Genomic DNA, 16,815 nt, shown 5'->3' on the forward strand with positions numbered 1-16,815 from the left:
GTAGCTGATTGAGGAGAGAATTGAAAAACGTCAAAAGCAATATGGTATTAAGCTTAAGGGATGATGTGAACTGGGGTCATGCTCACATTTGATTAGAACACAAAACATAGGAGCATAATTAGGGTATTCAGCCCATTGTGTCTACTCCACCATTCTATCATACCTGATTCATTATTCACCACCTCCTTTCACACGGTAACCTTACCCATCAAAAACCTATCAACCTGTGTTTTAAATGCGGAGGGGAGGAGAAGATGGTGGCGCAACGCAGCGCGCGCAGCTGCTCCGAAATGATATCCATATTTGTTAAGTAGGTACCATGCACAATCCTGATTTGATGGAGACAGACGTGAGAAGCACGGAGGAACATCTGGAGAAACTTCTGAAATGCCTGCTTCGCTGCCGCTGCTACTGTGCGATCAAGAATCTCTGGAGGGTAAGGCCCCAAATCCTCGGCTTTGCCTATTGCCTGTTGCCAGGGCCGGGGTTGAAGCGATCAGCAGAGATGTTGCTCAGTGCTCGGTGTCGGAGGCTCATAGTTTTCGGATGGACTCAAGAGTCAGGCTGTGGTCGGGTGCCTCCAGGGTGCTGCATTGGCAAGTTTGCGGCGCTCGAGGTTCGTGGCGGGGAGAGTTTTTCTTCCTTCTACCATCTGCGTGAGATGATGGGACTTTCGAGAGACTTTAAGACTTTTTTTTTTAACCGTACCAATGGTCTGTTCTTTATCAAATTATGGTATTGCTTTGCACTGTTGTAACTATATGTTATAATTATGTGGTTTTTGTCAGTTTTTCAGTCTTGGTTTGTCTTGTCTTTCTGTGATATCATTCTGGAGGACCATTGTATCATTTCTTAATGCATGCATTACTAAATGACAAAAAAAGTGGACTGAATGTCCTCATAATCTAATCTAAAATCTAAATATACCCAAAGACTTGGCCTCCACAGCCATTCATGGCAATGAATTCCACAAGTTCACTACCCTCTGGCTAAAGAAATTCCTCCTTATCTCTGTCCTTGTTCTGAATGATGGCGTAGTGGCATCAGCGCCGGACTCCGGAGCGAAGGCTCCTGAGGTTGAATCCAGCCGGCTCCCCTGACATGCTTTCCATTCGTGCTGAGCTGAGCATTGAGCAAGCAACTCAGCCTCGTAAAAACAAGAAAGCCTGCTAAAAAAAAATGCTGTCAATGACGGCGGCCCGATGACTCCTCTCGGAGTTAAGGGCTTTCTTCTTCTTCTGTCCTTGTATTCTGAGGCTGTGCCCTCTGGTCCTAGACCCCCCCCACCATAGGAAACATCCTCTCCACCTCCACTATATCTAGGCCTCTCAATATCTGATAGGTTTTAAAGAGATACCACCCTCATGTTTTGAAACTCCACTGAGCACAGGACTCAAAATTATGAGAATGAAAATGCACTTTAGTTGACTCAAATGTTGTAACAGCCATTTTATGTCAGGCTAGGAATTCAGCTGCATACTCCCTGCAGCCATCTATATTTCACACATCTGTGAAAAATTCAGTTTCATTAAAGACCACTAGACAAAGGTAAATGATGGGCTGAATGTTTCATCACCGCGTCTGCTCCACCATTCAATCAAGGCTGGTTTAATATTTATTGAGATACAGCGCAGAGTAGGCTCTTTGAGCCACGCCGCCCAGCAATCCCTTTATATAATCCTAGCCTAATCACAGGACAATTTACAATGATCAACTGGTACATCTTTGGACTGTGGGAGGAAACTGGAGCAATTGGAGGAAACCTACATGGTGACGGGGAGAACGTACAAATCCCTTATAGACAGCAGTGAAAATTGAACCTGGGTTGCAGGTACTGTAAAACATTCTGCTAACCACGATGCTACCGTGCCGCCCCAATCCTTTCAACCTCATCAGTGCCCATGTGAGAACGTAGCTGCAGTAAATTTCCAATATGACAGTGTTCTTTCTCTTCTGCGTCTGTTCTTGCTCTTGAGAAGGACACAATTTTGAGATACTGTGCACCATGGAATGCACTGATAACTGCAGACTATGTGACCAAGGTGATTATGACAAACAAGCATTTGGGAGCTATTAAACAAGTAATGTATGTGCGTAAGTATGGACAAGGACTTGAAATTGGGCTATATAATAGTCAAAGTGGCACGTGGCCAAGCAGTTAAGGTGTTCGTCCAGTGATTTGAAGGTCGCTAATTCGAGCCTTGGCTGAGGTAGCGTGTGTGTCCTTCAGCAAGGCACTTAACCACACATTGCTCTGCGACGACACCAGTGCCAAGCTGCATGGGTCCTAATGCCCTTCCCTTGGACAACATCGGTGGCGTGGAGAGGGGAGACTTGCAGCATGGGCAACTGCTGGTCTTCCATACAACCTGGCCCAGGCCTGCGCCCTGGAAACCTTCCAAGGCGCAAATCCATGGTCTCATGAGTCTAACGGATGCCTATATAAAAAATATATAATTGTCAAAGTGGAGTTTGTTATCTGCACAAGTGCATGGATGCACAGGTATAACAGAAAAACTTACTTGCAGCAGCTTATACATTGCATTGGATAAGCAGCATTCAGAAGAAAATTAGTTATTCACAAATGTCAAGAATATGTTTGGAACAAAAAAAAGTCTATTTTAGTGCAAAGTGATCAGTGTGGTGCTAAACTGTTCTGATTAGGCTATAAAAGGTATATTTAAAGTAGAGGTTGATAGGTTCTTGATTATTAAGCATGTCAAAGGTTATGGGGAGAAGGCAGAAAAATGGGGTTGAGAGAGAGAATAATTCGCCATTATCAAATGGTGGAGCAGACTTGATGGACTGAATGGCCTAATTCTGCTGGTCTATCTTATGGTCTTAAAAGCAAAGTCTGAAAAGTTTATAAATAAATATATCAAAATGTTCCTCGTGAAGTGATCAACCACAATAAGCCTGGAGACCAACAACTACAGACAACCCAATCTTTGACTCAGAGGAACTCACCACATCGAACTCTGGCCAGGCTCATCTGGAGTGGTTGGTAAATGAATTGACTTGAGCTTTCCTCTTCTTCTTTTGACCTTAAGGCAGTCTAACTTCAAGGTGCATTACCACCACCAGCTGGACTGGAGTGTGGTGTACAGAACTGGAAAATAACCTTTAGTACTTCTCTCTCAAATGAAAGCCAAATTACCCTAAAAAGCCCTTTAGATTGCAAGTAATTAAAGATGATACGGTGAATTAAAGTCACTTCCGTAACTTATTTAAATGAAAACTATCAACCCCCAGAGGTTGTAATGAAGCCTGCATCTGATTTATTTGAACTTTATATGATTCACACTGTAATAATATATGTGCAACTGTTTCAGAATTATGACAAAACCTACGCAACCCAGCATGATGCTTTCCAAATAGATAAAAGAAATTATTAAATCTAGAATACCCAATTCTAAGTCAGGCCAAGGTAATTCCTTCCTTTTACTACCTACTTCTCCCATAAACCCAACAGTTTTGTTTATTCTGTAAAGGTGTCTCCCCTTATAAAAGAAGCTTTGAAGGTTGTGAAACTCCTAAAAGAGTTAAAGTTACATACAAGTTGTTTGAACTAATTACAATTAATAAGAAACACAGTTAATAGGCAAAGTCATTGTCTGGTGTGTCTGGTTTAACTGGCAATTTCACACACAGCATTAATATACTCTCTCAAGATGACTATTGCTCCTCCATCAAGTACAGCTTAGTGCAACAAGGCTCTCTTGTCTGATTACCTTTTGCTTTTTATATTAAAAAAAAGGTAAGGCTTGTGCACCAGCAGGCAACAAAAGAGTCTATATCCTTACTGGCTCACTACCTGGAGAGGAACAAGAGGAGAGGAACACTCAACAGTTCAGAATCACAAACCTTCCTTCTGTCAACTCACCACTTTCCACTGACGCTCGGAGGGCGCCAGGATTGTGGTGGAAGGCATCTTTTATGTCAATCAACGTGAATGGAATCTTGTACGACTTCAGCTGGTTTCCTGCCGCAATCCCTCCAAAGCCACCACCGACCACCACAACGTGGACCGTCTCATCCACCGATACCGCCCCTCCCATGCCGTTTCTGGGGGAAGAGAGTTTTCCAGCAAATGTGTTAAGTAGTATTAATTGTAGGTAAGCATACATACCAGGTGCATTGTAAAATGACTCGGACCTGCAACTCCAATAGATTGGTGAGCAAGTATGCAGTTGGTGTACATAATATTTCACTAATCGATAATTGGTTTATCATTGTCACATGCACCAACGTGCTGTTTTGCATGCTATCCATACAGGTCATTTCACCACGTTAGTGCAAGGGAATATCAATAACAGGATGCAGAATAAAGTGTTAAAATTACCAAAAAAGTGTAGACAAAAAGCTGCAAGCCCATATCAAAGCAGCTTGTGAGGTCAGGAGTCCCTCTTATTGTACAAAGGCACTGTTCAGTAGCCTTGTAATGACAGGAATGAAATGGTCGTTGTTGCACATGGTGGTTCACACTTTCAGCCTTTTGTATCATCTGCCCAAAGACAGGAGGAAGAGATAACCCTCATCCATATATTATTAATTTTGGACTGCATTCCTGAGGTTTTAGAGTTTATTTTATGTATATATTCTTTGTCATGCTGCTAAACGTTGAGCTGCTAAACTGTGTTTCATTGCTCCACAACAATGACAATAAAGATATTCTATTCTATTCTAACACCCAGGATGGGTGGCATCTTTGATTACGCTAGCTGTTATCCATGGCAACAAGAAGTGTAGACAAAGTCCATGCAGAAGAGGCTGGTTTTTGTAATGTTCTGAATTGTGTCCATACTCTCCACAGTTCTTTGCAATCTTGGGCAGAGCACTTACTACACCAAGCTGTGATTCATCTGGGGTTACTTTCTGTGGCACATCTATAAAAGATGGTAAGGGACCTGCTGAATTTCCTTCATCTTCTGAGGAAGTAGAGGCACTGGTACGCTTTCTTGGCCATGGTGTCTGCATTGTTGGCTCATGTTTACACCAGGAACTTGGAGTTCTCAACGTCTCCACCTCAGCCCCACTGATTCAAACAGGATGTACAATAACCAAGATATTGTATACATCACCGAAGGTTACAAAAGTATACTGGGTCTGAACTACTGATCTAAAGATCTACTATCCCACCATCACAGCTACCAAGTTTAAATTCAGTTAAAATCATCATCATTAACAATGACCATGAACCTTCAGGATTACTCCAATATCTCAGGAAGGAAGACGTAGATGGTTGTAGACTCAGCCGGCTCCACCGCAGGCACAAGCCTCCCCACCATCGAGGACGTCTTCAAAGGCAGTACCTCAAGGAGGCAGCATCCATCATTAAGGAGCCCCACCACCCAAGGCATGCCCTCTTCTCATTACTAGGACCAGAGGGGAAGTAGAGGAACCTGAAGACCAACGTTCCCTATAATTTTGTAATGACCAGTGTGCGCAAAAATCTTGTGCTGTGCAATTTTTTGCCCAGTGACAACATGTGCGCACTGAATAATTTATTCAATTAAAAAACAGTACAAGTAAGCCAGTTCTAAAATCTGCAGATATATCATCACAAACTCCACGTTGTCAACACCACCTAGATCAGAAACTGGAAATAGTGTATGATCATGAAATATACGAAACATGCCAGCAAGGTAGATGGCGACAACCTTTTGGGCACAGTTCAAATTCCTTTGTGCGCTAGTAGCAAAAGATGAGTGCACGTGCACACACCTTACAGGGAACACTGTTGAAGAAGCGTACTCAAATGCTTTAGGAACAGCTTCTTCCCCTCTGCCATCAGATTTCTGAATGGTCCACAAACCCAACCCCTGCACCACTTATTTATTATATACTTCTTATTGTAACATAACTGTTTATATCTTGCACTGTACTGCTGCCACAAAACAAAAAATTTCACCACATATATCAGTGATAATAAACCTGATTTTTATATTAACAACTCTAGATCTAAAGCCCTGATCCTCAGAATCAGTAGAGCTACTAGGACTTGATGTTTCAATCCCTGTGGTGAGTTGGCACTCTCAATGTTGGCAGTGGGCTTGGTGTGGTGACAAGGAGGGTAGGTACGTCATCAGGGTCATCAGGTGGGCACCCTCCTTGTTTTGATGTTTTGCTGATAAGCCCATGACGTCTCCAGAGGGCTCAACGGTGCTACCTGGCGTCCCAGATACACCCCCCTCAGTTCCATACCCTCCTGCCTTCATCTTGCAGCCCAGTTGTTGTCTTTCCTTTTAATCCAAATCCAATTGCTGCTTTTTTCTGCTGTGTTTGATAAGGACTTGATTGCTCGTTGGAGGGAGTGACCCCTCACCCCCATCTTCTTCAATAGACTGGTCATAGATGTAGCAACGAATCCCCTGCATCCCACTTCTACAGGGAAAATCTTGGTCTTCCAGCCATTCTGGGCAGCTTCGGTTGCCAGTTCAGAGTACTTGGTCTTTTTCCTCTCATAAGCTTCTTCAACACCATCTTCCCTTGGTACTGTCAATTCCACAACATTAACTACCTTTTGAAATTGTTCAGTTCAGGGGACAACTACAAATGAATAATAAATGTTCGCCTGGCCAAAAATATCTTCATCCAATGAAGAATATGTCAGCAAAAGGCCATCCATAACTTAGAACCTGAATCAAGTTTATCACAGACATACCTGTACGTCATGAAATTTGATATTTTGCAGCAGCAGTACAATGCATAAAATATACTATAAATTACAATAAGAAATAGACAAAATAAATTAGTGCAAAAAGAGAGCAAAATTAGTGAGTTTGTGTTAGTGGCTTTATTGTCTGTTCAGAAATCTGATAGTGGAGAGGAGGAAGCTGTTCACAAAACATTGAGTGTGTGGCTTCAAGCTCTTGTACCTCATCTCTGATGCTATTAACAAGAGGGCATGTCCTTGATGAAAGCCTTTAATGATAGATGCTGCCTTTTTGAGGCATTGCCTTTAGAAGGTATCCTCGATGGTGTGGAGGTAGTTGCATGATAGAGCTGCAGTACTTTTCCCCTAATCTTGTGCATTGGCCCCTCCATACCAGTCCCTCACACATGGCTTTTCAATGACCTCTGATACAGGGTGTCAACTGTAACGTCCTGGTTAAGATTTTTTTACTGCTGTAGGTATTTCATTTTAGCAGTTCTGCAAGAGCAGACCGTTCTGCTTTCAGCTTATCTGGGTCTGAGCCAAGATAAGAGGCTTGTTATTCAACTCAGGAATGTGTTGTCAACCAATCAGAATGGTGGAATTGGGAGAAGGTACTGAGGAACGCTGGGTTGAGGGTCTTGGTTGGCGGGAGCTGGGAGAAGATGGCGGGGGGGGGGGGAAAGATGGCTAAGGATGCAGTCCCTGTGACACAAGGTGCATTGTGCAGGTGAATGGCTTCAAGAGGAAGAACCAATACTCCCGAGGGAGGCATTTTTGTTTGAGATGGATTTCAAGCAACATTCGGAAGCTGGTGGGCGCTTTCACGCAGACCGAGGGTCCAGTGTGCAAGTGACAGACAAGCTCAAGATAAGCTCCAACTTAAGTGCACATTTGCTGTTTAAGATTAATGGGCCCTTTTTTGTTTTTTTTCTTTCTTTAATTTAATAACTGCTTACATTAACATTCTTAAATATACTTCTTTAGAAATTGTATTCAATGTACGATCGGTTATTTATTGCCAAGGGCAGTAAATCTCACAGCATTCACACACACCGGGGTTCAGGTGAGCAAGACACCCCAACCTCATGGATTTGGCGGGACCAAAGTTGTATACATCCTAGACTTACATGGCCGGAGTACATAGAAATCTACAGCACATTACAGGCCCTTCAGCCCACAATGTTGTGCTGATCATGTAACCTACTCTAGAATCTGCCTAGAATTTCCCTAGTGCATAGCCCTCTATTTTTCTAAGCTCCATGTACCTATCTAAGAGGCTCTTAAAAGACCCTATTGTATCAACTTTCATCATCACCGCCGGCAGTGCATTCCATGCACCCTCCACTGTGTAAAAAAAACTTATCCCTGACATCCCCTCAGTACCAAGCACCCTAAAACTATGCCCCCTTGTGTTAGCCATTTCAGCCCTGGGAAAAAGCCTCTGGCGGGTCTTTTGATGCAGAGTTGGGAGACTGCCTACTAGGGCTAACAAGTCATTTCCTGAGATGCCTGGGGAGACGGGGTTTCACAAAGTATTGCCCATCGTTTTGTCTCTAGGGATGCTGTCTGATCAACAGTTTGTCTTTTTTTTTTAATCCTGACATGGCTTCACATTTTGGGGACAAACCAGTACACTCTCACACTTGTTGGAAGAGCAAATGTGACTAGAGACATCCTCATAGCATACACAGTGAACTGATCTACCAAACTCCACCGATGTCAGGGATGTGTTTGCACCAGCCCCTTTGGTGTCACTAACTTCACTCACCTCAACTCTGAACTGATTCCACAACTTACAGACTCACTTTCAAGGACTCTACAACTCATGTTTCCTCTCTCTATATATTTTTAATGGTGATTGAAGCCAGGTGGGTAGAGGAGGAGGGATGAAGTGAGAAGCTGGGAAGTGATAGGTGTAAAAAGGGCTGAAGAAAGAGGATACTTTGTTTTCATATAGTTTTCCATAAATTCTACTGTATTTCTTTATTTTCCTGTAAATGCCTAAGAAAATGAATATTAAGGTAGTATAGCAGGTAGTATGTGGTGACCGTGGAAATATGTCTAACCATGAAGTTTTTTATGAATTTATAACTTTTGTAAAATATAATGTGACAAAATGGAACCTATGAGATTCCAGAGTGCTTTGCTGGTTTGGATGGAGGCTCGTAAGAAGTGTAGTGTGTTTTATAGCAGGGAGTGTGTTTATGGCAGGGTGTGTTTTAACAACAGAGAAAAACAGGTCACAGCTGTCATGAGGGTAAGAAGCCTCAAAAGATAAATGGACTGATTGAAGACAAAATACGGTGGATGCAGATAAGGAAGGAATGCAATTATTTGATGGAACAACCTCAAAGACATTAAGTTGATGAATTACTGGACTTTGTAAACATATAAAAATGGTTTGTTTTGAGCTGTAAGATTGAAGCTACCTTCCTTAACTTATGGAGGGAAACATTCCCTTGCAAGTAAGAAATGCGCTTATAATTTGATCCACTCTGAATTTGTTGTTTGTTACTGTATATTAGAGACCTAGCTGAATGGTACAGAACATGACATATACACTTTGATAATACATTTACTTTGACTTTACAGCTGGAAATGCTACAGCTGCTTTAAACAGAATTTTACAGATGCAAGTTTAAGAAAACATTTTATTTGTTACGGACGTTTAAGGGACAAATTCCAGCAAATAGGATTTGCATAGATGGGCATCACTGTTGGCATGGATGAAGTAGGCTTCAAAGGCACACTTCTGTACCATACACTTATGAAATATACGTTAAGCCTTTCCGTTCCTGGAAACTTCCTCACTCAGAGGCTGGCAAGAGTGTGAAACAAACTGACAGTGGAACTGGTGGATGCGGCCAGATTGCAACATTTAAGAGAAATTTGTATAAAGACATGGGTGGGAGTGGTTATGGAGGGCTATGGCAGAGGTGTGGTTCAACTGGATTAAGCAGAATAACAGTTTGGCACAGACTAGATGGGCTGAAGGGCCCGATTCTATAATTTATGAAAATACAAAATCGTCCTTCACAGGTTGTTTAAACAACATTTAGTCACGGTAAACAATAGAGCGTCTTCTAGAAAAGATCCCCTCTAGCTTCTACTTGTCAAAAACTACCATCGATAGGTTACAGGATTTTAATGTCACTAGGAACGGCAGAACTTGGAGCAAAACCTTCCTATTCCACCACCGTTCCCGGGAGGGTTCCAGCCCAATCTGCAGACAGATCTACTGTCCATCCAGACAAGGAGCATCCATGAGGCTCCACACCATGGCTATTCAATGAAGCCGATTAAATCAGAGTTTTATGCAAGAAACTTGAATCCAATAACTCAAATTCCTTTCCACTCTCCACTACCACAAAACCTTCCCCTTACACACACTGTATAAGTGCCATGAAGTTCAAAGTAAATTTATTATCAAAGCAGATATGTCACCATCTTCAACCCTGAGACTCGTTTTTATCGCGAGCACACTCAGTAAATCCAATAAAGATAACAGAATCAACGAAAAACCGCACCAACAGGGCAGACAACCAGACTGTGCAAATACAAAATAATAATAAATTAACAATAAATACTGAGAACATGAGATGAAAAGTCCTTGAAAGTGAGACCACAGGTTATGGGAACCGTTCAGTGACGGAGCGAGTGAAGTTAAATCTCTGGTTCAAGAGCCTGATGGGTGAGGGGTAATAACTGCTCCTGAATTTAAACATAACAGAAACAAGTTAACGTGAATTATATATACCATAACTTACGCAGGCGTGTGCTGGGCAATTATTTTTATTGCTTTTACGAATTGGTTGGAATAATTTAGCGAATGCAACAGCGATTCTTTAAAACTGCATTCTCAATGTCCCATGTCCTCACGGAAGTGGGCGATCTGCAATGGTAACGCGAGTGCGGAAGTTCTTGACGTTACGCAGCAAAACTTTCAGCTCAAGCCAACACCATACAGCTTACCGTGCCGAGAAGGGGAGGAGGTAAATTCCCGCACAGACGGCTCCCAAACCCCCTGTCGACGGCAGCCGTTCGCAAAAGCAGGCCGGGAAGCTGACGGCCCCTGATAATGGTGACGAGGGCGGAGAGACGAGTGACCCGCCCCCTTTGCAACCTCCGAAGGTCCAATTGCGGGGGTCCATGCCCAGTGACGGTTCCCGGCGCAGTACGCGTAGTGGGGACCAACTTCCAGAGTTGTGTATTGTGCTGTGGTAAACCCCTGACTACCCCGAAGGCATTCTGTATACCCTTTTTGATCAGCTGTTCCCAGTTCTTCTATATCGTGACTAACTGTGGGCCTTATACACACAAGAGATTCTGCAGATGCTAGAAATCTAGAGCGACGCACACAAGATGCTGAAGGAGCTCAATAGAACAGGCAGCAGCTACGGAGAAGAATAAACAGTCGGACCGAGACCTTTCATCAGAACTGGAAAGGAAGGGGGAAAGATGAGGGTATGGGAAGGAATACAAGCTAGAGGGTGATAGGTACGGCCAACTGAGGGGCGGGGGGCGGGGGGCGGGAGGGCGAAGTGAGAAGCTGGGAGTTGTTGGATGGAAAAGTTGACCGGTTGAAGAAGAAGGAATCCAATAGGAGAGGAGAGTGGACCTTGGGAGAAAGGGAAGGAGGAAAGGAACCAGATGGGCAGGTGAAGAATAGAAAAGGGATAAGAAGGGAGCCAGAATGGGGAATGGAAAAGAATCATAGACCATTGCAGCACAGAAAGAGGCTCTTTGGCCCATCAAAGCCTGAATGCATTTACCCTACCCATACCACTCATAATTTTATATACCTCTATCAAATCTCTCCTCATTCTCCCATGCTCCAGGGAATAAAGCCCTAGTTTATTCAACCTTTCCCTATAGCCCAGTTCTTCAATTCTTGGTAACATCTGTTACGTACCCCGTAACTGGGTTGCCAAACCAGCAGAAATGGATCACTCAGTTGGAGTCTGGATTACTAGAACTAAGAAAGCTTTATTAAAGAAACAAGCAACACAGTACTCTTAATCAAAAAGGATAATGAATGCAACAGTTCAGCAATGATAAACATACATGTACACAGAATTCAGATAACAGGATCAATCAAGTTCTATCGTTGTCTAGGGGTAAATGACTAGTTTCAAAGTGACACAAAGTCCAGTTCAATTTAGTTCAGTTCGCAGTAATCGTTGCCATGGTGATGGACAGTGGGGGGGGGGGAGGAGAGAGAGCAAAACGAATGAATATTCAACACAGCTTCCACACAGACCTTCGCAGTCAGCTCTCGGGCGAGTCCTTTGTGATGTCATCTGAGGTCACCGACCGTGACCCCTCCATTTCCAGATACGATCGTTTCCCTGCGTTGAACCTGGCACCCAGGCAAGGGTGGACACACACCAGGTTCCCGCCGATTGTGCCTTTCCACCCTGTGCGTTTATGGCCCGGTACTTCCCACCAACTTGTGAGAGATGCACCGCTTCCAGGGTCTTGTTACCTCAGGTGTCGTATGTGTCTTGCCTTAGCGAACCTGTCCCTTTTTATCCCCCTGCTGGGGTATCACCTGTCCATCACTTCAAACAGTTCAGGGTTCAAGTGGGGAGCCGCTCTTGACAGCTCTCCTTCCCCTTCATTACACATCTCCAAATGCTGCTCCATTGTTTTCCTTATCTCTCTCTCTCCTGAAGACAGGTGGCAGACCAACTGCTGATCACACACGACAGCTAACATCTTATCTATGTGTATTCTTGTCACACTTCCCCCCTTTAAGGATTTTTACCGGGGGGGTAAAAATTACAAACATGAATACATTATTTGATACACACACAAATATACATCTTTATCAGCTATTTGGCTAATACAGCAAGTTTGAAGTTGTTAACACCTTGACAGACAGTCAGCCATCACATTTTCTGTTCCTTTTATATGTGTTATTAATAATCCCTTAGACCAGGCTCCAACTTAGCAAACTTCATAGTGGCCAAAAACATTGATGAATTGCGATCAATGTAACCTCTCATTTGGTTTTGTCCCGGACCACAATAACAAGGGTCGTCCCATTCTGACTTAGTTTTCTCTCGCAAGGGCTTAGTAGGAGGGGGAGGGGTAGTAACCGCAGAGTTATTGCAAAACTTCCTACAGTACCCCACCATCTCCAAGAGCCTTCTGAGGGCCTCTTGTCTGTCGGGGTTGGGAGGTCAGCGATAGCCTGCACTGTAGCTTGCATCACTGCCAGCTGCCCCTGTGTCACCACAATTCCCAGGTAAGTGACCTTCGTGTGGTCAAACTCATTTTTTTCAAGGTTCACTATCAAGCTGGCTTCAGACAGCCGTATTAAATTGCCAATACACACCTCTGTGTTCGTCAGCCCTTTAGTCACTGAATTACTCATTATATATGGATGTTGTTTGCTAGGCTGACCTTGTAACAGACACCACCCAACGTCCCAGTTCTTTGCATCGCCTCGGGACAATCAAACACACGGGTGCGAGTCGTTTAATTACTTCTCCTGAAGAGTCGCTTTGTTCGGGGATTAAGGGAGAGACCTTACCAGCAGACCTGGCCAAAACAATAGCCTTCTCCCATCTGGTCGATACCATACTCATCTTTTCAAAATGGTTTTTTTCTCTTGTCAGGGGAACCCTAGCTTCATTGATTTCTGTGCTAACACCGACTAGGTTTGTTAGCATATCAAAAGCCTGTGACTGTCTCAGTTCGCGTCGGTCATAATCAATAACATCCTTCCCCCTGGGCAGCCGGTAAACCTCTTTCATGATTCCACCAACTGTCCCCTCCAGTACCGCAAAATGTCCACCAGGGGGTACCTTGTGGGCCAGGTTAAAAACCTCATCCCCATAACTCTTTTGTACCACCCCCCATTCCTCATCTGCGGGCACGGCACTTGGTCTCCCTTGCTTCCTTAGCACTTCCTCCTCCACACAATAGCCTACTAGTTCCCTTGTCAAGTCTGTGTCAGAGAGAGCTGTCTCTGCCAAAACCATCAGCCCCTCGACTCGCTCCTGCATCTGCACAAATTCTTTCCTGGCTACTGCTACGTCTGTCCCAGCTCCCTCACTACCTCTTGTCTCACTACACTCCTTCTTTTCACTTTCTACCCCCTTCTCGTACAAGGCTGGCAGAAACGTCTCAGCTAAATTCACTACCGCGGTCCCGTGATGAACCTGTGAGTCCATGGGCGGGGCCTCAATGCTGGCAGGCTGACCTGTCAATCTCACGACTGGGAACACGATTCCCCCGGCGATGTCATTACTGAGCAAGACTTCCATGCCTTTCATCGTTAATTCGGACCTCACCCCGATCGTGACTAGTCCAGAGACCAGGTTGCTTTGTAAGTGTACCTGGTGCAAAGGGACTGACTCTGTCCCTTCCCCAACACCTTGGACCTTTACCTCCCCAGTCTGGGTCTCTGAGCTAAACTCTAATACACTCTTCAGTATTAGTGACTGACACGCTCCCGTGTCTCTCCAGATCCGCACTGGAACTGGTTTTAACCCCTCCCTCACTGACATCAATTCGGCCAAGATAAACTTCTCGTGCCCTTCCTGAACTTTGGCAGACCTGTCCTTCCCTAGCGGTTCGTGCACCAGCTCGATACAGCCAGTCAAAATCGCCGTTTTTCCTTTTCCCGTCTCCTTCTTTGGGGCAAAGCACCTGGACGCAAAGTGTCCGACTTTCCCGCAATTATAACAGACGACTCCAGGAGACTTCCTACCAGACTGCTCCCGGTCTACCTTATCCTTCTCACTAGTCCCCGGCTTACTTTCTGACTTTTCTGGCGGACTCTCCCCGCCGTCCTGACTACCCTTCGGGTAGCCTTTACTCGGGGCAAACTTCATTTTATGCGTCAACGCATACTCATCCGCTAACTTAGCAGTTGCGACTAATGTGGCTGCCTCTTTCTCATCTAGGTAGGGTCTCATACCCTCAGGGACACAACCTTTAAACTGCTCAATCAGGATCAGCTGTAGCAGTCTGTCATAATCCCCCTCTACCCCCTTTGAGGCACACCAACGCTCACAATATGTCTGCATCTCACGAGCAAACTCTAAATACGTGCGGTCCCACTGCTTCCTCGCATTCCAGAACCTCTGCCGGTATGCCTCTGGGACCAACTCATAAATCCTGAGGATGGCCTCTTTCACCACTTCATACCTTTGGGCATCTTCCGCGGACAAAGCTGAGTAAGCTTCTTGGGCTTTCCCTTTCAGTACACTCTGAAGCAAAACCACCCACTTATCCCTCGGCCAGTCCTGACTTATAGCCACTTTCTCGAAATGGAGAAAGTACCAATCCACATCGGTATCGTCAAAAGGGGAACCAGCCTAACCTCCTGGGTCGCCCGGAACCCTCCACCTTGGTTCGGCACGAGCCCCTGCTCTGCCCTTATCGTTAACTTCTCCAGCTCGAATTCCCTTTCTCTCTGCCTCTCTTTCTTTCTCTTCTCTCTCCAACTGTCTCTCCCTCTCTCTTTCTTGCCTTTCTAACTCTTTCTCTTTCTCCCGCCTTTCTAACTCTCTCTCTTTCTCCTGCCTTTCTAACTGCTTCTCTTCGTGTTCTAACTGTCGTACCCGGAACTCATGCTCGAGTCTCAGTTTTTCAAGCTGTACCTGTACCGCGTCTCCGGCAGGTTTTTCAATAGACTCCACCCCCAGCTCGCCTTGGGGAAACACACCTCTAGATGCATAGTGCTCTACGATAACTCTGTGTATCTCCTCTCTCCTCATTGTCGACTTCCCCTTAGCAAGATTCAACAGTTTGGCCACAGCTACCAATTCCGATTTCCTGGCATCCTCTGATGCCTCCAAGGTCGGCGCCTTTATAAATTCCTCAGGTTCCATTTCTGCTGTTTGTCTTTTCTTTCTTTCGGGAATTTTGACCCAATCAATTTACTCGGTCCCAAATTTAGCGTTCAAAATCGCGGACGAGAACCCCACTTATGTTATGTACCCCGTAACTGGGTTGCCAAACCAGCAGAAATGGATCACTCAGTTGGAGTCTGGATTACTAGAACTAAGAAAGTTTTATTAAAGAAACAAGCAACACAGTACTCTTAATCAAAAAGGATAATGAATGCAACAGTTCAGCAATGATAAACACACATGTACACAGAATTCAGATAACAGGATCAATCAAGCTCTATCGTTGTCTAGGGGTAAATGACCAGTTTCAAAGTGACACAAGGTCCAGTTCAATTTAGTTCAGTTTGCAGTAATCATTGCCATGGCGATGGACAGTGTGGGGGAGGAGGAGAGAGAGCAAAACAAATGAATATTCAACACAGCTTCCACACAGACCTTCGCAGTCAGCTCTCGGGCGAGTCCTTTGTGATGTCATCTGAGGTCACTGACCGTGACCCCTCCATTTCCAGATACGATCGTTTCCCTACGCTGAACCTGGCACCCAGACAAGGGTGGACACACACCAGGTTCCCGCCGATCGTGCCTTTCCACCTTGTGTGTTTATGGCCTGGTACTTCCCACCGACTTGTGAGAGATGCACCGCTTCCAGGGTCTTGTTACCTCGGGTGTCGTGTGTGTCTTGCCTTAGCGAACCTGTCCCTTTTTATCCCCCTGCTGGGGTATCGCCTGTCCATCACTTCAAACAGTTCAGGGTTCAAAGGGAGAGCCGCTCTTGACAGCTCTCCTTCCCCTTCATTACACATCTCCAAATGCTGCTCCATTGTTTTCCTTATCTCTCTCTCTCCTGAAGACAGGTGGCAGACCAACTGCTGATCACACACGACAGCTAACGTCTTATCTATATGTATTCTTGTCACACATCCTTGTAAACGCTTTCTGTACTCTTCTCAATTTTCTTGATATCTTTTCTGTAGGTAGGTGTCCAAAACTGCACAGAATACTCTAAATTAGGCCTCACCAATGTCTTATACATCCTCACCATCCCAATTCAGATGCTCATTGCATTGATCTATGAAGGACAATGTTCCAAAAGCTTTCTTTATGACCACATCTACCTGTCAAGGCACTCTGAAGGAATTATGGATCGCTCTGTTCTATCACACACATCAGTGCACAACCAGTTGGGTTGGTTTTTTGCCCTCCCAAAGTTCATCACCCCACACCTGTCTGCATTAAATTCCAACTGAGAGGGGAGATGTTACTGGAAGATGTATAAATGTTTGAAAGATT

The 16,815-nt window shown here is 44.6% G+C and overlaps 1 protein-coding gene across 2 annotated transcripts in view; it reads right to left on the minus strand.

Moving 5' to 3' along the window:
- The window catches only part of LOC140212174 (ferroptosis suppressor protein 1-like), a 32,788-nt gene extending 22,041 nt beyond the window's left edge, over window positions 1–10,747 (minus strand). Inside the window, exons 1-2 of one of the 2 annotated variants that reach the window (XM_072282819.1) lie at window positions 10,631–10,747; window positions 3,884–4,065 (exon numbers count right to left, since the gene is read on the minus strand). In XM_072282819.1, the coding sequence (XP_072138920.1) occupies window positions 3,884–4,058 (175 nt within the window). In that variant the 5' untranslated portion in view covers window positions 4,059–4,065; window positions 10,631–10,747. The other variant, XM_072282820.1, reaches the window with a different exon arrangement.
- Between the last annotated feature and the right edge of the window lie 6,068 nt (window positions 10,748–16,815).

This window comes from Mobula birostris, chromosome 18 (genome assembly GCF_030028105.1).
Source record: "Mobula birostris isolate sMobBir1 chromosome 18, sMobBir1.hap1, whole genome shotgun sequence".
Lineage (NCBI taxonomy): Eukaryota > Metazoa > Chordata > Chondrichthyes > Myliobatiformes > Myliobatidae > Mobula > Mobula birostris.